This window comes from Lissotriton vulgaris, chromosome 3_1, assembly GCF_964263255.1.
Source record: "Lissotriton vulgaris chromosome 3_1, aLisVul1.2, whole genome shotgun sequence".
Lineage (NCBI taxonomy): Eukaryota > Metazoa > Chordata > Amphibia > Caudata > Salamandridae > Lissotriton > Lissotriton vulgaris.
This window is the reverse complement of record NC_141689.1, coordinates 1838563496-1838589615: the sequence shown is the minus strand read 5'-3', so window position 1 is coordinate 1838589615 and position 26120 is coordinate 1838563496. Positions and strand designations below refer to the sequence as shown.

At 48.5% G+C, this 26120-nt stretch overlaps 1 protein-coding gene across 1 annotated transcript in view; it reads left to right on the top strand.

The window, feature by feature from the left end:
* The window catches only part of LRBA (LPS responsive beige-like anchor protein), a 2444222-nt gene that overhangs the window by 913873 nt on the left and 1504229 nt on the right, over positions 1-26120 (top strand). Inside the window, exon 35 of the mRNA XM_086962285.1 lies at positions 10951-11015. Within this exon, the coding sequence (XP_086818411.1) occupies positions 10951-11015 (65 nt within the window). The remainder of the gene's footprint in view (positions 1-10950; positions 11016-26120) is intronic.

Genomic DNA, 26120 nt, shown 5'->3' with positions numbered 1-26120 from the left:
TTCAGGTACACCGTATTTTGGATGACATATTGGACTTGGAGTTGCTGCCCACTCCTGAAATAGCGCTACTGGGCTATGTCGTCAATTTCCCACGTTCTTCCCGCAAATTGGCGGACATTGGCTTTCTATTGGCAAAAAGAGAGATAGCACTGCTCTGGTGCGCTAGACGCGCTCCCAGCGCTCAAGCTTGGCTTCGCAGCATGGCCTACTGCAATGTCAACAGTGTGGAATACTCCGATCAGATTCCGTCTGCTTCCCGACCAGTGGACATATGGGGGCCATATCGCACGTATATTGCGTAACGTACTCAGGAAAAACAGTCTCAATCGATTAACTCCATTGTAACGGAGGGGGTGTGCTAGATTGGCTTGCATGGCTGCACTGTGGCCGATTACACCACTATTTTTGTATCCGATATGTTAGGACTGCACGACAGGCCAAGCTGTTTGTTGTACTCACGGATTGCATGGGTGTTTCATAAGATGACCTGTACTTTGACTGTATTCCTGTAGAAAGATGTTTCTTCTCACTTAGTGCTCACTGCAACCTGGCCTGAATCAAAATGTAATGGTGTTTGCCCTTGTCAAATGACGGTACTATTCTTGGGACATTTGATGTACTAATTGATCTGCTCTCTCGCACATATGATTTTTTATTTTTTTTTATTGTATATCTGTTATTTGTTTTTGTTTGCATTACATTATTATACTTATGGTTTGATTAAGAGCAAAATTGCAATGTATGATATATAGCGTCCGAAATCCCACTGCACGACTGTTTGTTTTCCAGATAGTGCTCCCACTGTTGCTTATCATATATTTGCATGATTCTTGTACACGAAAGAGTGGATTGCTTATTTGTTCAATAGAGATTAAAAAAAAAATACTAATCATTTGAGTACTGCAGCAATAATGTTAAGGGTGATATGAATGACAGGTCAGTTAGACTAAACGACAAAGTATGTGGATGATGCAGTTTTTCTGTGGATTCTATTATGAATGAATCCTTGACAACTATAAGTGGGTGTTAGCTCTAATGCTGTATAGCAAAATCTTGCCATTTAAATACAGTTTAGTAGACGTGAAATTATTGATGGGCCTGCGCTTCTTTACAGTGCTTCCTCTTCCGAGTGCTGAAAAGTGTAGAGCCATTATTTCATTGCATTAGTAGTCTGGTTTCTTAAGAAGCTTTTAATGTGTTCCTTCACTACGACCTCGGGGAGCGTTATAACCAAGACTTTTATGTACTCTAGGTATAGCAATGTTATGTAATTGTTGCAGAGGGCTATTGTGGTGCGATGAAATACGGAATTGGTCGTGAAAGACGACGACCATTAAGCATTGTTCTTTCACAAGTATTAAAACTCTAAGTTGGCATTCAGCTGTGGTTTGTGAAGTTGTTTAGACTAACTCCTTCTTTGATGATTGCACATGAAGTGGAGTGAAATACTAGAGCATATCATGCTGAATGATCCTTCTTTCACTTTTGGCAACCTCCATCCTCACCAATTAGGCTTTTAAACTTGACAGCTCGCCCTGTCTGAAGTCAAGTCCATTATCCACATGGAAGAACCCCCTGGCTACTGTCTTTCAGAAAAGATATTCCTCTAACGTTTGTTACTAATTATTTCTGAACACAAAAGATAAAAAAAACTATAAATTTCAGACAAGATATTGAAGAGCATGTTTTCAAAGATCGAAATTGAGGATTTCTTTGAGTATGGCTAAGTCTTGGATGCAACAGTAGTACATTTAATGTGGAAAGCATGACTGTTGTGCGTTTTATGCAGAAGATGTTGATCGCTGGGATTTAGTTATTGTTTTGGACGGCTTCTTGGGATGTGATGATATTTGTTAAAATCCTTGTGTATTGCCATTTTTGTATGCCTTCTCAGGTACGTGGTTACTTCATAGGTCAACATTTTAAAGACTGGTGGAAATAAATGTTGCCAGCTAATGCAATGTTTCTCGCTAGTATAAATTAATATTTGTTGCCTACAGTATGCAGCGTAAATAGTTTATATCCCAATTCCAAATGCACATGAGATCACAGAAACTACATTTGCCATCCTTCTTGCCACTCGTTACCTTAGAGCAGTGTCGAGGCTTGTGGAAATCTGGATAATTTTCCTTTGAACCACTTACTTTGGTTCATGTTTTAACATGACCGATTTTTTTCAAATAAAAAAAGCCATCATCTGTATGCAACAAGGAAATTTAGCCCAGAAAGTCAACTCTAAGATCAATTAGCACTCTTTTGAACACTTTCGGCTGTAGCTTGTTTCCTTATTGTGGCCAGCTGGTAGTGAAGTGAGTTTGAATTCGTCTACTTATACAGTTTTCATGAGGATAAGTAGATTGTTTGGATACTGTCAAAATTCCTGGTTTAATAAAATGAAATATACTGCCTGTTCAGTTTTCTTACAAAAGGTGGGCAATAACCAATTAACTGTACAGAAAGATGGCCTCTGCCACTTGCAAGTCAACTCTGCACCGTTTTCACGTAAAGAACTTCTCATATTGTTTTTTGTCTTGACCTTGTAAATGGTAAGGAATCAGTGGCGGCTCTCCGCTAAGGAAAAGGAGTGTCGCCCCACTGCAGCACAGCAGCAGTAAAATAAAATAAAAATAAAATGATAGTAATGCGGTTATTATAATTGTATTCTTCCCTGCAGCAGCAGCATGAGGCTGCGACTGCTCTGCTGACAGAGCAGGTGAGGCAGTAAGGTGCGCATGTTGTTTTGACTGGCCCTCTCAGGCCTGCCAAACAGTGCGCACTTTAGCATTTTCTCCATGCAGGCTGCATTACAGCCTGCCTGGAGAACATGCCCAGGCTCTCAGTCCCCGTCTGAGCACCAAACCATGGAACCCAGACCAGTTAGGGAGCCAATTACACCGATGCATTGCAGCATTGTGATTCGTTCAGGGTAGCCTGGCTGCTTCCTGTTCGGCGGAGGATAGATGATGTGGAACACAGCGGCGAAGAGGTAAGGGAATTTTTTTTTTTTTTACATTTATGCCTCACCTCCTCGACTGCCGCACCACCCCAGATCCATGCTGGCCGCCACTGGTTAGGATTTTTTATGACTGTGGGCTAATTTGGTTTCTTTTACCCTGTAGAAGCTGCACAGTTACTTAATTACTGTGTGTGTTTACTGAGATTATCTTCGAATAGTTCTATTTCCTTCACCTCCCGGCATAGCAAGGAAAACACTAGACCAGTGAATGATAATCAAGAGGCTCTGTCTTGTAGCAATCCATGTAAGCACAGAATAGTATAAATGTCTGCCTTTAGGACAAAGTCAAGGCAGTGTTTGCTTGTTTGAGTGCACATTTCATGAAGTGTGGCCCTGAAATGTACTTCTGATATAGTGACCCATAATAACTATTAGTGTGGACCAGAGATCTGCAGTGCCTCGTCAGGGTGTATTTACACTGCTGGCACGCTCCCTCGTTTTTGTCCTTCTATTTATCAAGCACTGCTCTCATTAATCTTTCTAGCTCATGTAGATTTCTGGTGCTGCTACCTGTGCTAAACAAAGGCAGGAATAGCAAATGTGTGCGGTTCAGAGCATGCTAGACGTGCAATTAAGTCCACCATCCAGCCATAAGAATGAGGCTGCAAGAATATAAATGTATTAACATATAGAATGGGTTATTTAATGTATGCAACGTGCTCCCCAAGAAAAGCTGGTTGTTGCCACCAAACTCACGGTTTCCATACCGCATTTAAAAGTGGAGGGGTGAACTTCTGGGTTTCTAACAGTGGAGCCTAAGCTTGCTCTGCTGTTGGAAACCTCTCACCTGGTACATGTCTACCAGCAGTCAGGATGGCATGTCTGATTGAATTTTTGCTTAGGGCATGGCGACCTTCACTGGGTTCTGTCCCTGGGACTTCCAGGTTAGGCATGGTACTTCCAGGCAGGGATATCAAATAATGTGAACCAGTGCACAGGGAGAAAGTCCTCTGAGCATAAGGTAACAGTAATAGATTTTGTTTCATTTTTTGAAAGCAAACTCTTGCTTCGGAAGCTTGGTTTTTAAAATTTTTATTTTTTATTTCAAAGTACTTTATTAATATTTTTCAAAACAGATACATTCGCATTTAAAACAAAACTTTCCTGAATAGCACAAAAAGCAAGGTGTCCACTGCCAGGAGAGCGGAGGTTCATGATTTTGGAGACCTAGCTGCTGATACTCAAACCTGGTTGACCTCAGTGTCTTTACTTAGCTCTGCAGAACAAAAGTTTAGTCTATATACAGACCTATGTTTGTCTGTATTCTTATTTATCTTTGGAGTCCAGTATTGCACACAACTATTAGAAATAGAATCTAAAAAAGACACGTTAGTGATAGATTCCTATCCTTAGAATATCCCCAGGCATCAGACTGGATCCGGAAAGTTTTTCGTCAGCAGTACCCCTGCGCGTTGGTAGGTGGCGTCGTGTGGCTCCGCGTCCGTCGCTGGTGTCGAAATCGCTGAGATGACATCACGGAGACTACTTAGGCGCACCCATGCCAAGGACGTGAGTTTTTTCTTTTTCCGCACCAGCAAACGCAGATCCGGTTAGAGCACGTACCCTAGTCACTGTTTTACTAACTTTTTTGAGACTTTTGTAACTCCTCTTTTTGAGTCTTTGACTCCTGGTGCCAAGTAGGGATGCCTGGATTTAAATGCTGTGGGTCCTGCCGCCGTACGATGTCGGTGGCAGACCCCCATGACGTTTGCCTCTACTGTCTGGAGCGCGACCATGACTCTCGGTCATGTCCCAACGCTCTGGCCATGGCTCCGAAGGCTTTGCGGGAGCGGTCCCGAAAGCTGCTGGACGCCCAGCAGTTGTCTCCGCGTCGTTCAAGGTCCAGGGGTCGCTCAAGGGACCGTCCGCTGAGCCATCCGCATCGCTCCTCGAGGTCTAAGTCTTCGCCCTTGGAATCGGGTAAGAGACGTCACAAAAGGAAGTCGAAGAAGCGTGTTCGCTCTCCGACGTCCCCTCGTCTATCTCCGGATGCGGACGAGGGGGCCAGGGGTTCTTCCCCTGCTGCTCTGTTGGAGCGTAGGAGTCCAGCGGCCTACCCACCTTATCTGGGTCTGTCGGCGACTCTGGGCCAGGTGCAAGAGTTTCTTGCTGCCATGGACCGCCTTTTCAGGCCTAGGGCTCCGGCCGGTGCGCCTACGGGCCCGCGGTCCCAATGGAGGGCCCTTGCCCGCCTTCGGCTCCGCCGTCAGTGCCGCAAGGCAGTGCGAGTCCGAACATGAGTGGGCAGATGAATCAGAGGATGCAGGTGGCCTTGACTTCTCCTCTGAGCCGGGTTTTATGTCTCCTCCTGCTGCCATGGAGGAAGGCGCCACTTACTTTGCGGTGCTCAGTAGAGCAGCTGGGGCCCTTGACCTCGATCTGCCTACTATCTCTCATAAAACCAACCTTCTTACTGAAGTGCCTCAGACGGCGGGAAGTTCTACGGAATCTCTGCTCCCATTCAATGAGGCCGTGACGGATGTTTTGATGAGCACCAGGTCCAGACCAGCCACGAGGGTTCCAATGGACAAGAACATGGCCTGGCGTCATCGCCCGGCACCGGGTGACCCTGCCTTTTTAACTAATTATCCGACTCCGGAGAGCCTGGTCATTCAGGCCACTACTCTCACGCGGTGTGGGACACAGTGGCGCAGACGCTGCCCCAGTGCTCGGAAAATGTTTGGGCTGTCCTTCCCCAAGCTGTTGCCGAACGTAAGGATTCCGCTAAGTTTGCCATTCGGTGTGGACTGGACATGTAAATGTAAATGTAAATGTACAGGAATTTATATAGCGCAAATCGCCAACTGGTCTCTAAGCGCTTGCTTAGGGAACCCGTCCTGGTATTCCCCTGTGAGATAACCCCGGCAGGGTATCCGCAAGGTGAAAGCCAGGCATCCCGCCGCGAAGGGCCGTTGTGGAGATTAAGCAAGCTATTGCCCGGAGTCGCAGAGTGTGAACCCATGAATCGAGTAGGCACCGGAGCGAGAATTGTCGAGTCCATGGACATTTTTTTTTTTTTTAGGACTCAAGACCCCGCCGAGCCGGGAATTGAACCCTGGTCCCAGGCTGACCTCTGCTTCCAGGTCTGCCTCCTCTAACCAGTAAGCCACACTTCTCCACGACACTGCGTACTATTTAGGGAGAGTAATCTCCACAACAGTGGCCCTGCATTTGCATGCCTGGCTGTGGTCCACTGTATTTTCGGGAGATGTCCAGAGCTCCCTCATGGACATGACCTTTGATGGTACTCGCCTGTTTCGCGATAAGGCGGACAGTGCGCTGGAACGTTTCAAGGACTCTCTGGCTACAGCCAAGTCCTTGGGTCTCTCCACCACACGCCCGACCACGTTTACCTTTCGTTCCTTTCGTGGCCGCGGAAGGGGCGCCCGTGCACATTCGTTCAGCCAGAAGCGTGCGCGGAACCAAAATCGTTGCGCCGTGGAGGCCGCCGTGCGTCAATCCACCTTCACTCCCGCAGCATCCGCCTCAAAGCCTTCCGAGATTTGGGGTGCACCACACACCATTGGGCGGGAGGATTCGACATCCCCTCCCCCACTGGCGTTCTGTTACTTCCGACAGACGGGTGCTGCAACTAGTCTGTAGGGGTTACTCCCTCCCCTTCGAGTCTACCCCCCCCAGCCATGCCACCTCAGTTCCACCGCATGTCGCGGGATTACTTTGCGCTTCTCCAACAGCAAGTTATGGCCCTTTGGCCAAGGGGGCCATTGAGCGCATTTCTTGGGCCAGAAGTAGGACGTGGTTGTTATTCCCGCTACTTTCTGGTCCCCAAGAAGGACAAAGGGGGCTTGCGCCCCATCTTGGACCTCAGGAACGTCAATCGCTTCCTCCGGAAAGAGAAGTTCCAGATGTTGACTCTGGCTCAGGTCTTGGCTGCCCTCAACTCTGGAGACTGGATGGTAGCTTTGGACTTGCATGATGCATGTTTTCACATCCCCCTCCTACTTGCCCACCGGCGTTACCTGCGGTTCACAGTAGGCCAGGAGCATTTTCAGTTTGCCGTGCTCCCCTTCGGCCTTACCAGTGCCCCTTGGGTGTTCATGAAAGTGATGGCGGTGGTCGCAGCTCACCTGCGCAGGTCTGGGGTATCAGTCATCCCCTACCTCGACGACTTGTCGTTGAAGGCGGGCTCGCCCCAGGCAGTCGTCACCCACCTTCAGACTACGGCCCACCTCCTGCACTTGCTAGGGTTATCCATCAACGTGCAGAGGTTGCACCTGAGTCCCTCTCAGAAGCTCCCCTTCATCAGAGCGGTTCTGGATTTGACGCGGTTTCAGGTTTATCCTCCCAAGCAGCAAGTCCAGGATATTCAGGCTATTATTCTGATCTTTCGGCCTCTATTCCAGGTTCCAGTCAGGATGACCCTCCGGCTCCTGGCCTGATGGTCTCCTGCATCCTGCTAGTGCAACATGCCAGATGGCATATGCAGGCTCTGCAGTGGGACCTGAAGTTCCAGTGGGCGCAGCATCAGGGCGACCTTCCGATCATGTCCAGATCTCTGAGGGCACTGCACGACGATTGCAGTGGTGGCTCACGAATCGTGATTGGGTCAGTGGCAGATCCCTCTCCTTTCCCCAACCGGAGCACACAGTGGGGACGGATACGTCACTCCTGGGAATGGGAAGCCACTTGGGAGTGGTGGGATCTGAGGCCTCTGGTCTCCGGCAGAGTCCCGGCTCCATATCAACCTTTTGGAGCTTTGGGTGATCTGACTTGCACTAAAGGCATTGCTTTCCTCTGTCCGGGGAAGTGTGGTGCAGGTGTTCACGGACAACACCACCGCCATGTGGTATTGCAAAAAAACAGAGCGGGTGGGGTCCTGGACCCTATGTCAGGAGGCTCGGCGCCTCTGGACATGGCTGTAACATCAAGGCATTACCTTGGTGGTTCAACACCTGGCAGGTTCTCTGAACGCAAGGGCGGATGTATTTAGCCGCCGGTGCTTGATGGATCACGAATGGCGTCTGAGTTTGGACGTGGCTCAAGGTCTCTTTCAGCAGTGGGAAGAGCTTTGGTTATATCTATTCGCCACCGAAGAGAACGCGCAATGTCATCAGTTCTGTGCGTTGGAATTTCCAAGGCGGCACTAGCTCAACGACGCTTTTCATCGCGAATGAAGTTGCAGTCTATTGTATGCCTTTTCGCCTACACCACTTCTGCCCAGAGTGCTGAAGAAGATTTGGCGCGACCAGGCCCAAGTCATTCTTGTGGCTCCGGATTGGACCCGAAGATACTGGTATCCCGAGCTATTCAACATGGCGATCGATCCCCGATCCGACTGCCTCTTCGGGAGGATCTTCTGTCGCAGCAGCAGGGGACGGTCCTCCACCCGAACCTGTCAAGCCTCCACCTCCATGCATGGAGATTGAGCGGTAACAGTTGACAGCTTTCAATCTTCCTCCTGAAGTTTGTGATGTCATTCTGGCAGCCAGGCGTCCCTCCACTGAGACGGTATACGCCGGCAGGTGGAACAAGTTTGTGGCATGGTGCACAGCAAAGGCTGTGGATTCCCTTTCTTCCCCTCTTTTTGAGGCCCTTCTGTTCCTCTTATCCTTGGCCCAGCAGGGCTCTGCTCTGGGCACTATCAAAGGTTATCTTTCGGCCATCTCCGCCTTTCTACGGCTTCCAGTCTCCGGTTGTTAACCGTTTCCTGAAAGGCATTACGCACACTTTTCCTCCTGTGCCTTTCATTATGCTTAAATGGGACTTAAACCTTGTCTTGACATATCTGATGTGCGCTCCCTTCGAGCCCCTTCATAACTGTCCTTTGCATTTTCTGACTCTCAAGACGGCTTTCCTGGTAGCTATCACCTCTGCCAGAAAAGTGAGTGAGCTCCAGGCCCTTTCTTCCAAACCTCCTTTCCTTTCTGTTCATCCGGACTAGATGGTTTAAGGACCCGTCCTTCTTTCTTGCCAAAGGTTGTCATGCCCTTCCACATCGGGCAGACCATCACTTTGCCCACCTTCTTTCCGCCTCCGCATCATTCAAAAGAGGGAGAGGCTTCACTTTCTGGACCCAAAACATGCGCTTTAGTTTTATCTGAAGCGCACACAACAGTTCCGGGTGGATGACCAGCTCTTTGTTGGCTACGTGGGGTGCCAAAAATGGTCGGGCCGTGCACAAATGGACCATCTCTTGGTGGGTCGGTCTCTGCATACAGGCTGTTACTCTTTGGCTAAGAAGGAGCCTCCTGTGGGCCTGGGTGCCCATTCCACCAGGACAACAGCAGCCACTACTGCATTGGGATGCGGCGTTCCCTTGCAGGACATTTGTATTACTGCCTTGACAGTCAAGTCCGGAGAGACGGCTTCTTTGGCCGTTCTGTTATCCGTGACTTTCTGGTGTAATCTTATTTGCAGACCCACTACCGGGGTTGGTATTGCTGGGGTATCTATTCTAAGGTAAAGAATCTATCACTAACGTGTCTCGTTCAGATGTACAAGTTACTACTTGTGTAACGATATATCTGTAAGAGACATTAGTTAGTGATAGATTCCTTACTGCCCCACCCATTCTCCCCGTTCTGCAAACTGATTTCTGGGGTTAAGGTCATCCCTTTCAGGGCCCTAGTTTCATGGTACCAGTAGTCCGTTTCTTGCATGGCTCTGCGTTCCTGGCGTGGAAAGTAGTGTACAGAACTGACGTCAGCGCGCATGGGTGGCGCCTAAGTAGTCTCTGTCACGTCATCTCGGCGTTTACGACACCAGCGACGGACGCAGAGCCGCATGACGCCACCTACTGGCGCGCAGGGATGCTGGTGATGAAAAACTTTCTGGATCCATTCTGACGCCTGGGGCTATTCTAAGGTAAGAAATCTATCACTAACTAATGTCTCTTACAGATATATTGTTACACAAGTAGTAACTTGTGCAACATGTAACATAGAACTAGCGCGGCCGCTGAAAAAAGATGACCACCAAGTTGTATTTCTTATCTAATGTGCCAATGTGGAATCAGAGGCACTTCTTGATGTGCATATTAGTAGATAAACATCCTTACAAATATCACTGAATGCTATAATCCTGTAGACCTCTGAAAATACACGTGAGAATTCTCAGAACTGTACATTTGTTGCAGAATTATGAAATTTGAGTAAGTTATTAAAGAAACCCATGCAGCTTGGTAGTGCATATATATTTTAGGAGGAGATGTGGCCTTGCAACTAGAGCTACTGGCTTTGGAACTTGGGGTCCTGGGTTTGAAATCCAACCTTGGCACTTGACTCAATATCGTGAGATTCTGGGCAAATCATCTAATCTCCCTGATCTAAAAAGAAATATATGTGTGTAATCCCCACCTGATGCATCAAAACGCTGGAGAGGGGCAGACAGATCAAATGGAATGGAGTAAAGAGTTAATACACAAAATGCACAGTCCGGTCTGTAAAATCTCCTAGTAAATAATTTGATGGTAAAACCTTTGAGAATGTAACAATGAGCAAATGAACCTTTCGGCATTCACTCCTTGTCATGGAGTAAACCGTGCCTTCATGTGTGTTACCGTTCAAGTTAAATAATAGAACTCATAAGATACTGAGTAGAATGCGAGGTGTGAAATAAGTGATGAATTCATGAGCTGAAGGCGGAGTAGAAGAGGTGCATTTTCAAAATTCTTTGAAATTTGTATAGGTTTGCCTCAGTTTGATATTTGATTCTGCTATATAATGCACGATAAATCCCTGTTCTATTGTTGGACAAAACTAGTACAAGACTAGTAATACAACGATAAATAAAATTAACGTAACTGTACTGCCTTTAAAACAATAGATAGCTAATAGCAAATGTAAATAATATACTTGAAATTGAAATTGTTTGTGATGTTTCACAAGGAAGTTAATGTCTCTTGCTTGTGTTTTGTTCATGCATTATTAATACAGTGAATTCTGTTTTAATCGTGCATACTCCTCTCCTTACAGGAATGGCAGAATTCCATTCAGAAGAATGCAGGGCTTGCTTTCATAGAGCTGGTCAATGAAGGAAGGTAACAACATTCTTTTTCAGTAGTTGTAGTTTACATTCTGTCCATAATGAAGCACTACTCTGGCGTTTGCAGTTGTCTGACATGTATAGATTTGCATGTACTTTTCTTTAATAATAAAGAGCATTTCACTTTAATAACCTCATGTTAGGTAAAGGTACTGTAGAATATGTATTTCCCATAGACCATTTTTGTAGATTGGTTACATTTAGCATTCTCAGAATATGCTGCTCATACAGTAGTGTAATGCTAGTATAAATGTATACTCTGTGTTAAATGTTGTAATATTTGGTAACATTTGGGCAAAGCTAATTATGTTTGCTCTCAGTGACTGCTTGTGGTTACAATCACTGTAATCTCACGTTCCATGATATTCTATTTCATGTGCAAGCACCACCATATTGGGAAAGCCAAATAAAATATTGGAGTTGGAGAGGTTACTGTAATAAGTCATTTGTCTGATTTACTTCCTAAGTATTTGGCTTGGTTATGGAGAGCCTTACCGAACAATAATACTAAATGTAAAAGCCAGAACTATTCGGACCTGTTTGCTAACTGATGTTGTCACATTTCATTGGTTGCAATAAAATAACTTTGAATATAGCACTCCACCCATATGGTAATACTTAAACCTTCCTTTGTTGTCTGCCATTCATCTGTTTATTGTTAATTTCAATACAAAAATCGCGATAAATCCATAATAAATAATGTCTATCCTATCACCTTAATCACAATGGCACGTTTACACTTACTTTATTACTTCAAAGACTTCAACTTCAGAGTTAGGGGCGAAGCATCTCTAAGCTGCAAGCGGACATCTACCAGTGTGGAATTTTGAGTAAACTCAAACGAGTCATCACATTGGTAAGAATCCACTTACAGCAGGTAGTCATAGACAAAAGAGGGGGGACATTTTTTTAACATAGTACGCTGTAGATTGTATCATCAACATAATTTATTTATTTTAGCCGGACAGTAAATAAAAAGCAGTCCTATTTCTCCTACTCAACAGTTTTGCTTTGCTGTGATTTGCAGCCTGTATTTCTCTAATAACTTGGGTGAGATTATGGGTGTGTTAACTCAAGTGGAGTAAACTAATCAATTCCTGTGGATCTCACTAAAGCTTTACAGTGGTGTAGACTGGTGTTCCAAATTTGAGAAACTACTGTGTAAGAACTGTTCCATCACAAGCTCCACAAGAGACATTATTAACATACCTCTACTGGAACGATGTATTGGGATGATTTTAAAGGATCAATCCATGGCCTATGGTCAACTTAAATTCTCTTTTCTACTTCAGAATCTTGGAGTTTAGCACCACTTTTGCAGCACTACAGTGCCATCTGTTGAGCACTACAAGCATGTTTGACATAGGTTCTAATGATAACTAATATGGCAGGCATGAGGGGCTTTTTGGCTGTGATTCAGATGCTCATTATCATTTATGAAGATGGTGACAGCAGTGAGGGATACCATTTTCTTCTCCCATTGAGCATGCATAGCAGCGACTATTTGACTTCAGAATGTCAGTGGGTTGGACACCTCACCTGAGGTGGATCTGATGCTACTACTTCCACTAATTTATTGTTCTCAAAAAAGATGGTGTCCTCAGTCTTGTTATGGGCTTTTGTTTTCTGGATACCTTCCACTGCAAGGAGATATTCAGGATGTATTAAGCAAACACAAGAAGGTGATGGACAGAGCACTTAAACTTTTCAGACACTCACCACCAGTCACAGATCTGGGTTTAATCCATCATCGTTCTCTAGCTCACTTCTCCTCCCCAGTTCGGACCCACCCATATGGCAATCAGTCTCGACCCTGTGCCTCATGGGAACAGTCCAGCCTGAAATGCCAAGCCATGTCCTCCCTGGACTGGAAGCAAGCACCCTGGGAACGGGTTTGGGATTTCACCCCTCATCAGCCAAGCTAGCGCGAATCCAATGACAAAATGAGCAATGGACCCACATCAGATCACCTGCAGATCAGGATCTTCCACCTCATTGAGCTGGGGTTTTTCATCAACCTCTCAAATTCACATCTACAGACCTTTCAACGTCTCCTCTTCATCTGAGTATTGTTGGATATTCTCTTCCAAGGGCTTCCCTACAGAGTTCAGGACATTCAGGCTAGGGTCCTGATGTTTCTGGAGGGAACTCTTCTTCCGGCTCTGACTGTCCTGTGACTTTTAGACTCACTTGCCTCATGCATCTTGCTGGTTCCCCTCACTGGATGGCTCGTGTGCAGTCCAGTGATGCCTACGCTTTAGTTGGTTCAGCACTGGGAAGTCCTGATGGAAAACATTGATATCCAAAGAACCGCTCAAGACCTTCTGTGATGGATGTAGATCAACCACATTGTATGCAGGAAATCCTTCTGCCCTCCACCAGCAGTAATCATGATGGTAATCGAAATCTCTTACCTTTGTTGTAGCAGTCATCCCAGTGCCTTGTATATCAGAGGAGAAATCTCACATCAATCTTCCCAAGCTTCGAGTGATATGCCAGGCCCTCAAGTTGTTGTTGTATTCCATAAACAGTCATTACGTTTAGATTCTTATTAATAACACAACCACAGTGTGGTTTGCCAGCAAATAGAATGGAATATTCTTGGGAGAGTGCTGCAATTCACATCTGCTGTCTGGGCTCTCTTCAAAACCTTCATTGAATGTGACCAATATAAAATGGATCCCAGTATGGATTAGGTCACCTATAACCCACGTGCCCCATAGACACACAAAACTGTACTCACTTGTGAAATCCATAACCCACATGGATGTGTGTAGAAAGTTTTAGAATTTTCTCGCCAAAACTACTCCTACAGGAAGAATGATAGTCCCAATAATTGTGTTCCATCAGTGGTACTGCAAGTATGTCGATGAGATGGAGCCATTGTTAAAACATCTATTGAAACAATAAAGCTGAACAACAAACCTCTTCCCAATCAGCAGGCAACTGAAAATATGCATCTTGCCCACAAGCATAGTATACACAGTATACAGGAATAACCTCTTCTTCTCCTGTTAATATTTGAACAGACCCTCCAAGAACTTCATATGTGTTTTCACAGCTACTTATCCCAGTATGTCTTTTTCTAATCTGATTTCTCCTTTTGTAAATACACAATTTTCCTTTTGTCGTTAATCTAATTTTAGTTTTGGGTATATCATTGTATTCTTGTATTCATCTTCCTCTTTCTTCCAAACATTCCTTAACACATTTTCCTCTCGATTCACTTTATGAAACATGAGATCTCCTTACTTCTAATGCTAAAATTAATTAATTTTCTTATGGTCTATTAAACATGTCAAATTTACTTCATATGCCTTAACAGTATCTGTCTTTGTAGGAGATCTAAAGAAATACCAGGCTACTTTCATATCCTTTGCTTGTAGATGAGGGTTATTTTTTTTCTGGAGAGACAGTTTAGAAAGAATCAGGCCATAATTGGGACAGCAATATTGAAATTGTTCCTGTCTATAAAACAAAATAAGCATTATACTACATGTAACAGCATATGAAAATTAAATATGCTGCTAGGTTACATCTTCGGCAGCCAAACAAAGTGAATGTGCACAAACGAATCAGTCTTTGGTGTCTAAAGCTTGGATGTATTCCTGAACTAGTCTGGAATAAACATTTGTTGTGAAATCTTCCTTTGACACCTCTATAAATGAAGCTTTTCATTTCTTCTCATCTATTGTATGTGCAGGTAATGTTAGTGCAGGTGCAGATCTAACTGTTTATGCTCCTGGGGTTATACTCATACCAACTAAAACCACTATAAGTACTAACTCAACAACTATTAGTGTAACAGCCATGACTATTCTACATCTAGCCTCTGTAAGGAAACAGGTTTATCTGCAGTCCGACTTTTAGTGTATATATTAGATTCAATAGCATACATTGACTTTTTACTTGAACAAAATGAGCAAAACATTCAGTGGTTACCTTGCAGTGATTGCATTCAGTTTATATACAATAATCCTCTTGAGGCATCCCTAGTCCCATGCCGTCTTCTAAAGAGTACTGTTATCCCTACTTTTGTACTGCAACCTTGGCCCCAGGGAATTCTAATTAATTATTTTCTATTTGTTTTTGTTAATGAATAATTTTCAAGCTCATTGACAGTTAAACACAATTCCTAATTTGTGGAATCAGATCTCTGTACTTTGGATTAGCTAAATATTGATTGTGATGTCTTATTTTGTTGTAATGTTTCAGGAATTTAAATCAAATACTGTGTTAGTGTGGTAAATCACGGAGGTTCAATTACTCTGATTTCAGTTCATTGGTATCTTGACCTATTGCATTAGGCATGTTCTCTGTATAGTAAGTTCACTCAGGTGCAGAATACCTATGACAAGGTACCTCATGCTCTCTTGGATCTTGGTGTTTGTTGATCTTCTTCTCACTCGCTTATGACACTGGATTATGTTTCTTCGACAAAGGTTTGTGGTATATGTTCAACTGACACACTAGATCTCAATTGTCTTCTACTATTTTGTCATTCCGATCTCCATTGTAGTTTTTCTTTCCTCACACTTGTTCCCTCATCAAACTCGGCCAGTGTTTCTGATGGCAATTTAACAACTCCCTTACTTCAGCAGTCAGGTCTTCACCTTCAGGGGCTACTTCCACACCACTTTGCGAGACTTCAGGAACTTAGACCGGTGAGGAATTCTTCAGTACTCCCCTCCTCCCCCCCCCCCCCGCCCCCCCCCCAGTCCATCAGGATTTATGGACACAGAAGGTCTCGGACTTGGTTCAAAAGTCACTACTTCATCAAGTGGACACTTCACTCTGAGTGTGAGGCATTCATCCAATTAGGTATCCCAGCACATTTCATAGCAGTGTTAGTGATCAAAATCACATGAACACGGCCTTTCCACCTTGGTTCCAGGCATGATTTTCAAGCATGCTTTTTTATCAGGACCCAGTCATCAGGGTATGGTTGTGACACTGCTCTTGGCATGGAGTGGCAGTGACAGCTCCAACCTGGTGAGAAACAGAACACACCACATCAGCCAATTCTTTGCAATAGTCAAGGATCATGTCATCTGTGATATTAGGCACAGCAGGCAGTCGCACAGCAAGTCCCATGAGTGTCTCAATGATCCACTCCTTATGTCAGGAGTGCTTTGGAGACTCATCAATACTTTTGGCTCAGGATCTGGCCATGTCCATGAAGTGGAATGCACAGATTTGGCTAAACGGGAGTTCAGCGTCTCATTTAGGTGTTCAACTATACCGAAAACATCTGGACGATAGCTACAATATAATCTCTGTTCCACTTGAAGTGCCACACACTGCATTCTTAGGACCTTGTTGTGAGAAGTTGGCCAGATATATGATGTTCACTAGTTCTAGTGATCACCTTGTATCAGTCCAAACAACCCTTATGGTGATTGGTTGTAAGTCAACCTTATAGACCAGCTATCCTAGTAGCGTGGACAAAAGCAGTCTTTAGGCTAAACTCTGAATGGCATGTGAAGCCAGCTGTTTTACCACATATAACCCCTTGAATACCAAGTGAAAGGACACCACACAGGTTATGAAAATAAACAGATATTTATTAACTAACATACACCTCTGAACTCTTTATGAGGTCAGAGGGCTAAGCACATGACAATACTAAAAAGGAAATACGAGTTCGCACAATATTTACAAGTGCGCCTTAGGGGCACGACAAACCATATACTCAATACAATGGAATGTGAGGAAAGAAAATACTGTAAGGAGATCTAGAGGCTGGAGGACCGCTGGGACTACGCTACAAACTAGGTAAGTAAGGAGCAGGAGGCCCACGGGACTCACGTGCAGAGTGGAAACTCTCACGCGGGATGCGTACCAACATCTATGGATCTTATAGTTTAGAAAGTTACGGATTCCGGACGAACCCGGCTGGATGGAGGGAAAACAACAGTGAACCTGAACACTAGGATAGTGTACACAGACTTCAGCACCTAGAAGCTTTAGTTACCTAACCCACAGGCTGCGGGTGCATAGGGCTTAAGTTGCGTCGGGTTTGCTGCATTGATCCCGGTGATGCCTGAAACAAGGAGTTGCTGGTAGGCAGCCAGATGGAGTAGTCCGGTGGTTCCAAGGATGGAACTTAGAAGGAGTCCTGAAAGGGAAGGGGACAGAGTCTCGGTCACTAGCCAGTGACGGTGCTGGTACCAGGAGGGAACCAGATGCTGTCACCGCAGTCAGGTGAAGGAAGGGTCGCTTCTCTCTGTAGCTGCGCGGACCAGGAGCTGCTCTTCACGACCAGGCTGGAGGCACGAGCTGTCCCACGTAGTCTGCTGCTGTTGGCGGTGTTGGATCGTCGATCTGGACAACAGGCCTTGGCTAATGCAAGCCACGCGGTGGAACAAAGATGGCATCTGGTGCGGACCAGGAGGGTCCGGGGTGCTTCTCCTCTACAAGGAAGCAAGGGCCAGTCTGGGGGACCAGACCAGCAGTGTTGGATTCTTCGGATCGTCGCCTCAGAGGTCAGAAGCCAGCCGGCAAGTGACCAAACAGGACAAGCAGCAACCAGGCAAAAGGGCCCCACGCAGATCTCGTGGATGCTGAGAGGCTGGTCTTTGGTGCAGGAGCTGCGTCGGTGTGGGGCTTCTCAAACCCCAAAGCACTCACTCGAGGATCCCTCGGCGGTCGTGCTGGAAGCGCTGTGCAGGTTTCTGAAGATGGCCGTCTCCACGTTGCTCGTTGCACCCACGGGTCCCAGCTGTGCTGTGGATGTGGGTAGAGGTCAGAGAGGTCCTTTGTCCGGTCTTGCGCCAGCTCTGGGGCTGGAGTGCCCCAGGAACTGGTTCTGACCGGTGTATGCACAGGGACACCTTGTGTGCCCCAGGCATGTCTCATTCCTTTGAGCCCTGTCCTACCTAATACACAACATCCTGTCAGGGGTGGTGCTAGCACCTCCCAAGGCAGGACACCTTTGTCCAAGCCGCCCTCGCTGGAAGGACTCCCAGCAGCAGGAGGTCAGACTTGTGTCTGGTGGCAGCATCCATTTTGTGATGCTGAGGCTCGAGTTAACTTTAACCGGGGTTCACAGTTACATACATGTCGCGTCCCTCTAGAAGGGTGGAATGCTAACCCCGTCGCCAGAATTGGCGAAGGGTTAGTATTCCAGTTCGTATGACACCTTACTCGACATGTTTTGATAATGCTATGCCAAAGTTAGCATTTGACCGCGAGGTTCATAATGCACTTAAGAGTATATGGTATAGCGTTATCATGGAACAGCTATTAGGACTTGGTTCCGCAAGCTGCAAATGGGCTCAGCTCATGCCAGAGCACCATCTCACATAATTCCAAGCACTCTGCCTTCAGGATTGATAAGGCCTGCCATAGGAGTGACTGATAGGAATATGTGTGTTCATTTTAGGGTTAGATATAGGGATACTATATCTAAAGCAAAGGGTGATTACACCACCTTACCCCAGCTGTCGTGCAGCCAGTTGTGTCAGATTTGAATGGCCAGCCAGGGGTGGCATAATACATGCTTCAGCCCCTGGTAGGCCCTCGGTACACCTATGCCCTGGGTACCTATGGTACACTGTACAGGGACTGATAAGGTGGCCCAGTACCAATTGGTAAATGCACCTAAGGTACATGCTTGTCAATTTAGAGAGAGAACAGCTAGGCTGTGGGTCTGATTAGCAGGCCCACAGCCAGGGAAAGTCGTAAACCAGTGAAGCAAAAAGCAAAAATCGGGGGTGACCATAGGAGTGCAGACCCTACTCTCCTACACTTGTTGTTAAAGTCAGTCCCTTGGTCTGACTCTAGAAAAACTGCAGTTTGGCTACAGTGGAACTGTAATTTCTCTGTGTTGAGTAAGCTTCTATCCTTCGGTCGGAGAAAATGCACACTATAACCAGGACATATCTCAACCTGTTACAAACAGGCATTTTGATAAACTTCAACTACATCATGTTAAATAGTCCTACTGATCTTCCTATATGTCTCAGTGTTACAGGAGTTTTCCTCCCTAAATGTATTTGCTGACATGTCACACACATATTGCAGAGCCCTTCAGCTCAAACGTGAAATCTGGGATTAAACCAATTCTGCCTGCATAATCTCAGCATTACATCTCTCCCAATGTGGGCAGGGGCATGAAAGTGTCTTGTCATCTAAAATAACAGGCCATCTGGTAATACTGGTCTTCCATCTGCTGAAACCCAAATGTCATTAGCATTTTTAACACATCCTGATCTCACCCATCCTTGTTGTTCTGCCTCTGAAACTTCTTCCTGCAACCTTTTATCTTATTCTCCTGTATCAACTACTGACAAAAACACTGAAAAGGTGGTGTCCTCATCAGATTCATTTGTATATTCTCCGTTAAGTAAGCATACCACAATCCTACAATACCGAACAAGTTTATCAGCATATCTGTTTTCAACAGTGACATAGTCATTGCCACATCTGTGGTCTGCACATTTAATTACTGCAATTTCTGGTGGTAATTGTAATGCTTCCAACAATCTCATTACATCATCCCCTTTCCAGATCAGTGTTCCAAATGAAGTCATGAATACTCTTTGTAACCACAACTGTCCGAAGTTATGGGCCACACCAAACCCATACTGGCTAGCTGTAATACAATCATTCGCAATTGGGCTGAAAGATTGCAGGCTCGTGTTGGGGCTGTCAATTCCACTACTCATGCAGAGGTAACACCTTGAAGCCAATAGGCTTCTAGCACTTCCTCAATTGTACAAACAGCGCAAGCTGCTATCAAATTCCCCTTATTGTCTCTTAAACATGAGCAGTCTGCAAAGATTAAATATATAGGGTAATCAAGGGGTTAATATTTAATATCAGGTCTCGGCTTAGTACATAGATCCGTAACATCAAGACAATTGTGCTCAACCTCTTCCCCATCAATTTCAATTTCAGGCACTCAATCACTCGATTTGTATGGCACACATGACGGTATCCAGGTGCTGGCAGGATCCAGTGGTTCAGCCGAAGAGCCAGATCTTCAACCAATTTCGGAACTCTAAAATAGATGACGTGTTCCGGAGATGTAGGAGTAGTTTGTTCCATGTCTTCACTGCTAGTTAGGAGAAGGAGCGTCCTCTTCTCCCACTTTGTCAGATGCAAGGGAAGTAGGCCAGCAAGAGGAAAGCAAAGTAGAGGTGTCTGGTGGCCTAGTGAAAATTCAGGCGGTGGGTCATGTAGGCAGGTCTGCAGTTATATAGGGCTTCTATGCATGAGTTAGTAGTTTGAACTGGCATCTCTTCTCTACTGGGAGCCAGTGTAGTTCTCTGAGGGAGGGGATGATGTGGGTTCGCCGTAGGAGGTTGATGACTAGTCTGGTAGCGGCGTTCTGTATAGTCTGTAGCCTTCGGAGGAGATGGGATGTGCTTAAAGAGCATTGCCAGAGTCTAATCGGCTTGAGATGAGGGCTTGAGTCATTGTGCGTCTTGAGCTCTGGGTTAACCATTTGAAGATCTTGCAAAGCATGCGTAGAATAAAGGAGGAGGAGACGGAGTTGTACTGGGATGTCATGGTTAAGTTGTTGTCCATAATGATGCCTAGAAGGTTGGTCAGGGTTAGTGTTGTCCGAGTTCTGTGGGCCACCAGGAGGTTTTCCAATGGGAAACTTTTGTTGCTGAAGATCAATACCTCTGTCTTGTTCATGTTGAACTTCAGGCATGTGTCCCTCATCCTATTGGCGAAATTGGTCATTCAGTTGTGTAAGTTTGTTTTAGTGTTGGTGGTGTCTTTGGAGAGGGAGCGGATGAGTTGTGTGTCGTCAGCATACAATATGATCTTTAGCCCATGGGTTCTGACGATGTTGGCCAGTAGTATCATGTCCATGCCGAAGAGGGTGGGGCTAAGCGATGATCCTTGAGGTACTCCACAAATGATTTATTTGGGGTCGGAGGTGAATGGTTGTAGGCAGACTTTGTTCTACTGGGGAGGAAGGAGGCGAACCATCTGAGAGTGGCTCCATGGGTACCGATGTTGGGCAGCCTGGTGATTAACTCGTGGTGGGAGACTGTATGAATGCTGCAGAGAAGTCTAGGAGGATCAGTGCCGCTATTTCATCGATGTCTAGGAGGGCTCGGATGTCATCAGTGGCAGCAATAAGGGCTGTTTTAGTGCTGTAGTTGCTGCAGAATCCATATTGGGAGGTGTCAAGTAGATGGTTCCATTACAGATTTGTGGTGAGTTGTAGGTTGATGGCTTTTTTTTAATACTTTGGCTGGAAATGGGAGCAGGGAGATGCGTCGTTAGTTGCTGAGTTTTCTGGGGTCGGCTGATTTATTTTAGTCGGGTGTTGACCTTTGCGTGCTTCCTGTCCTTTGGGAAGGTTGCCATGGTTATCGAGGTGTTGAGTAGGGTGGTGAGTTTGTGGCTGATCCTGGCTCCACCTAGGTTGAAGATGTGATGTGAACATGGGTTTGTGGGATCCCTGAGTGAACCAAGTACATGATGGATGTGGTGTCCTGGGGGGCAAGGTGGTTCCATTTAGTCAGATGGTTGCATGCAGTGGTAGTGGGGAAGTTGTGTTGGTTGTTGAAATCAGTGGCCTATGGCTGGGGTTTGAAGTTTCTGTAGATTTTGGCGATCTTGTTGTGGAAGACATCTGAAAGAGACACGTTAGTGATAGATTCCTTACCTTAGAATATCCCCAGGCGTCAGACTGGATCCGGAAATTTTTGCGTAGCAATACCCCTGCGCGCTGTTAGGCGTCGTCTGCGGCTCCGCGTCCGTCGTCGGCGTCGTGAGCGCCGGGATGACGTCATCGGAGTATATAGACGGCGCCCATGCGCGCTGACGTCAGTTCTTCTTTTTTCCGCGCCAGCTAGCGCAGATCCGGAAGAAGCTCTACCCCCAGTCACTTTTTGACTGAAAACTTTTTGATCTTTTTGATCCTCTATTTCGTCGATTCTCGACTATCGGTGCCAGGGATGCCCGGGTTCAAGCCTTGCTCGAAGTGCGGCCGACTCATGTCGGTCACGGACCCCCATCGCCGGTGCCTGAAGTGCTTAGGCCTCGACCACGACGATCGAACCTGTGACGACTGCCGGGCCCTGACGTCGAAGGCTAGGCGGGAGCGGTCCCGCAAGCGTCTCGAGCTGAGGCAGTCGGCCCCGCGCCGCTCCAGGTCCCGGTCCCGGTCCCACGGGAGGTCGAGGGACAGGTCGCGAGGTCGGAGTCATCGACGCTCCGGGAGTGGTCACCGATCGTCTGGATCCAAGTCCTCAGGTAAGAGGCATGAGAGGTCGGAGCGCCACCATCGGTCCTCCGACCCGCCCCGACGCTCGCTCGATGCGGCCGGGGGTTCGGGCGACACCGCCCACGCGGCTCCGCGGGAGTCGCAAGCGTCGCCGCCTGCCCCACACCTTCGGGTCCCTGGGCACGGCGCGTCGCAGGAGGAGGTCGAGAGGTACCTCATGGCCATGAGGGCCCTCCCTCCTCAGTCGGTTCCCGTGGCGCCTTCGGGCCGATCGGCTCCGTCTGGAGGTCCTTCCGGGTCGGGCGCTTCGGCCCCGACGACGTCGGGTGCTTCGGGCCCGGCGCCGCTGGCGACTTCGGTCCCGGCGCCGCGCGACCTCGCTGGATCCGGCTCCGGATCCGGGACCTCGCCGGTCGACCTTACGACCTCACCGGCGCCGTCCCTTCAGGTGTCGTCCCCGGCAGCCGTAGTGGTTGCCGACCCCAATGCTTCCTACGGTCCGCCTCAGGCGTCGGAGGGGCGCCGCTGGGCGCCGATTCCGTCGGCCGTCGGAGAATTCTATCTCCACGAGGAGGCCCTGGCTGTTCATCCTGGTCTCCAGGAGCTGGGTGACGAGGAGCAATGGGAGGGGTCCGAGGACCCTCTGGCACGTGATTGCCAGTCACATCAGGACTGGACATATGAGCTTGGGGAGGCCAGTGGTATTGACACCTCGCCAGACACTGGATTTACATCGCCCCCGACTGTGGCTTCGGAGGCGGGTTCTGCTTACAGCGTAGTGTTGACGAAGGCAGCTAAGGCCCTAAACCTTGAGCTCCCCGTCGCGGCCGTGAGGACTAATCTCCTCACTGAGGTGCTCAAACAGCAGTCCGGCTCCGCGGAGCCCCTTCTGCCGTTCAATGAGGCCTTGTGTGACGTTCTGCTGGGCACTTGGTCCAAGCCCGCCACAGGTCCCCCTGTGGATAGGAACGTGGCCAGACGCTACCGCCCGGCACCGGGCGACCCTTGCTTTTTGTCCACCCACCCCACCCCCGAGAGCCTGGTCATCCAGGCCTCCACTTCCCAGACCGCATTCCCGACGGCCCCGCCCGATCGGGAATCCAAGAGATATGAGCAGTTCGGGAAGAAGGTCTTCTCGTCTGTGAGCCTAGGGCTCCGGTCAGTCAACACCAACTGTCTCTTGGGCCGCTACACCCACACTCTGTGGGACACGGTTGCGGAGGTGCTGCCACAATGCTCTGAGGAGGTCAGGGCTAAACTCAGCCAAACCCTTGCGGACGGCCGAGATGCGGCACGATTTTCCATCCGGTGTGGGCTGGATACCACGGACTCACTGGGCAGGGCGATGGCAACGACGGTGGCGGTTCGACGCCACGCCTGGTTGAGGTCCGCCAATTTCTCGGCCGATGTCCAGGCCACTCTCCTGGACATGCCGTTTGATGGCCGTCGCCTCTTCGGCGACAAGGCAGACCATGCGCTGGAACGTTTTAAGGACTCCAGGGCCACGGCCAAGTCCTTGGGCCTTGCGGCCCCACGCCAGCAATCGGGTGCCTTTCGCTCCTTTCGTGGCCACGGAAGGGGCGCCCCACCACGGACCGTCAGCCACGCGCCGCAGCATGTTCAGCAACGCGGTGGCGGCCGTGGGAACCGCCGTGGCGGTGGTCGGGGCCAGCGGCGAGGCCAGTCCACACCTCCCTCAGCAGCCCCCGCCTCAAAACCTTCCTAGTCCGAGTTTTCAGGCCCATGTGACGCCTGTGGGAGGCAGGGTTCGCCATCACCTCTCCCACTGGCATACAGTCACTTCGGACAGGTGGGTGCTGCAAATTGTCCGAAGGGGTTTCTCCCTCCCCTTCGAGTCTTCCCCTCCATCCATGCCACCTCAATGCCACCGTGTGTCGGGGGATCACTTGCGACTTCTGCAAGAGGAAGTTTCGGCCCTCTTGGCCAAGAGGGCCATCGAGCGCGTTCCTGGGCCAGAAGTAGGACGTGGCTGTTACTCCCACTACTTTCTGGTACCCAAGAAGGGCAAAGGGGGCCTACGCCCTATCTTGGATCTGCGGAACGTGAACGGCTTCCTCCGTACGGAGAAGTTCAAGATGCTCACTTTGGCTCAGGTCCTGGCTGCCCTGGACCCAGGAGACTGGATGGTAGCGTTGGACTTGCAGGACGCCTATTTCCACATCCCCGTCCTGCCGGCCCACCGGCGTTACCTGCGGTTCACGGTAGGCCACGAGCACTTTCAGTTTACCGTGCTCCCCTTCGGCCTTACCAGCGCCCCACGGGTGTTCACGAAGGTGATGGCGGTGGTCGCAGCCCATCTGCGCAGGCAAGGGGTGTCAGTCTTCCCCTACCTCGACGACTGGTTGTTGAAGGCGGGCTCGCCCCAGACAGTCGTCAGCCACCTCCAGACTACGGCCGACCTCCTGCACTTGCTGGGGTTCTCCATCAATGTGCCGAAGTCACACCTGTGTCCCTCTCAGAAGCTCCTTTTCATCGGAGCGGTTCTCGACTCGGCGCAGTTTCGGGTTTACCCACCCGAGCAGCGGGTTCGGGATATTCAGGCTCTGATTCCTGTCTTCGGGCCGTTATCCCGGGTCTCGGTCAGGTTGACGCTGCGGCTTCTGGGACTGATGGCCTCCTGCATCCTTCTGGTGCGTCACGCCAGGTGGCGGATGCGGGCTCTGCAGTGGGACCTGAAGTTTCAGTGGGCCCAGCATCAGGGCAACCTGTCCGATCATGTCCTGATCTCGGAGGGCACTGCGAGACAACTGCAGTGGTGGCTCACGGACCGCGACTGGGTCAGTGGCAGACCCCTCTCTCTACCCCAGCCGGAGCACGTAGTTGTGACGGACGCGTCCCTCCAGGGCTGGGGAGGCCACATGGGAGAGGCGGAGATCAGAGGCCTCTGGTCTCCGGCGGAGTCCCGGCTCCACATCAACCTTCTGGAGCTGCGGGCGATTCGTCTTGCACTGAAGGCATTCCTCCCCTCTGTCAGGGGGAGCGTGGTGCAAGTGTTCACCGACAACACCACCGCCATGTGGTACTGCAACAAACAGGGCGGTGTGGGGTCGTGGACCCTTTGCCAGGAGGCTCTGCGCCTCTGGCAGTGGCTGGAACATCAGGGCGTGACTCTGGTGGTTCAACACCTGGCAGGTTCTCTGAATGCCAGGGCGGACGAACTCAGCCGCCGGTGCATGATGGATCACGAATGGCGTCTGAACTCGGACGTGGCGCAAGGTCTCTTTCGACAGTGGGGAGAGCCTTGGTTAGATCTATTCGCCACAGAAGAGAACGCGCAATGTCAGCAGTTCTGCGCGTTGGAGTTTCCAAGGCGGCACTCGCTCGGAGACGCTTTTCGTCGCGAGTGGAGCTGCGGCCTGTTGTACGCCTTTCCGCCTATACCACTTCTGCCCAGAGTGCTGAAGAAGATCAAGCGCGACCGGGCCCAGGTTATCCTTGTGGCTCCGGACTGGGCTCGAAGATACTGGTATCCCGAGCTACTCAGCATGTCAGTCGATCCCCCGATTCGTCTGCCTCTTCGGGAGGACCTTCTGTCGCAGCAGCAGGGGACGGTCCTGCACCCGAACCTGTCCAGTCTCCACCTACAAGCTTGGAGATTGAGCGGCGGCAGTTGAGGCCATTTGACTTGCCTCCCGAAGTCTGTGACATCATTCTGGCAGCCAGGCGTCCCTCCACTAAGTCGGTATACGCCTGCCGGTGGAATAGATTTGTGGCATGGTGCGCAGCAAAGGCTGTGGATCCCCTCTCTGCACCCCTTTCGGAAGTGCTGCTCTTTCTTCTTTCCCTTGCCCAGCAGGGCTCTGCTCTGGGCACTCTTAAAGGGTATCTCTCTGCTCTTTCAGCCTTCTTGAGGCTACCTGATCAGCCTTCTTTGTACAAGTCCCC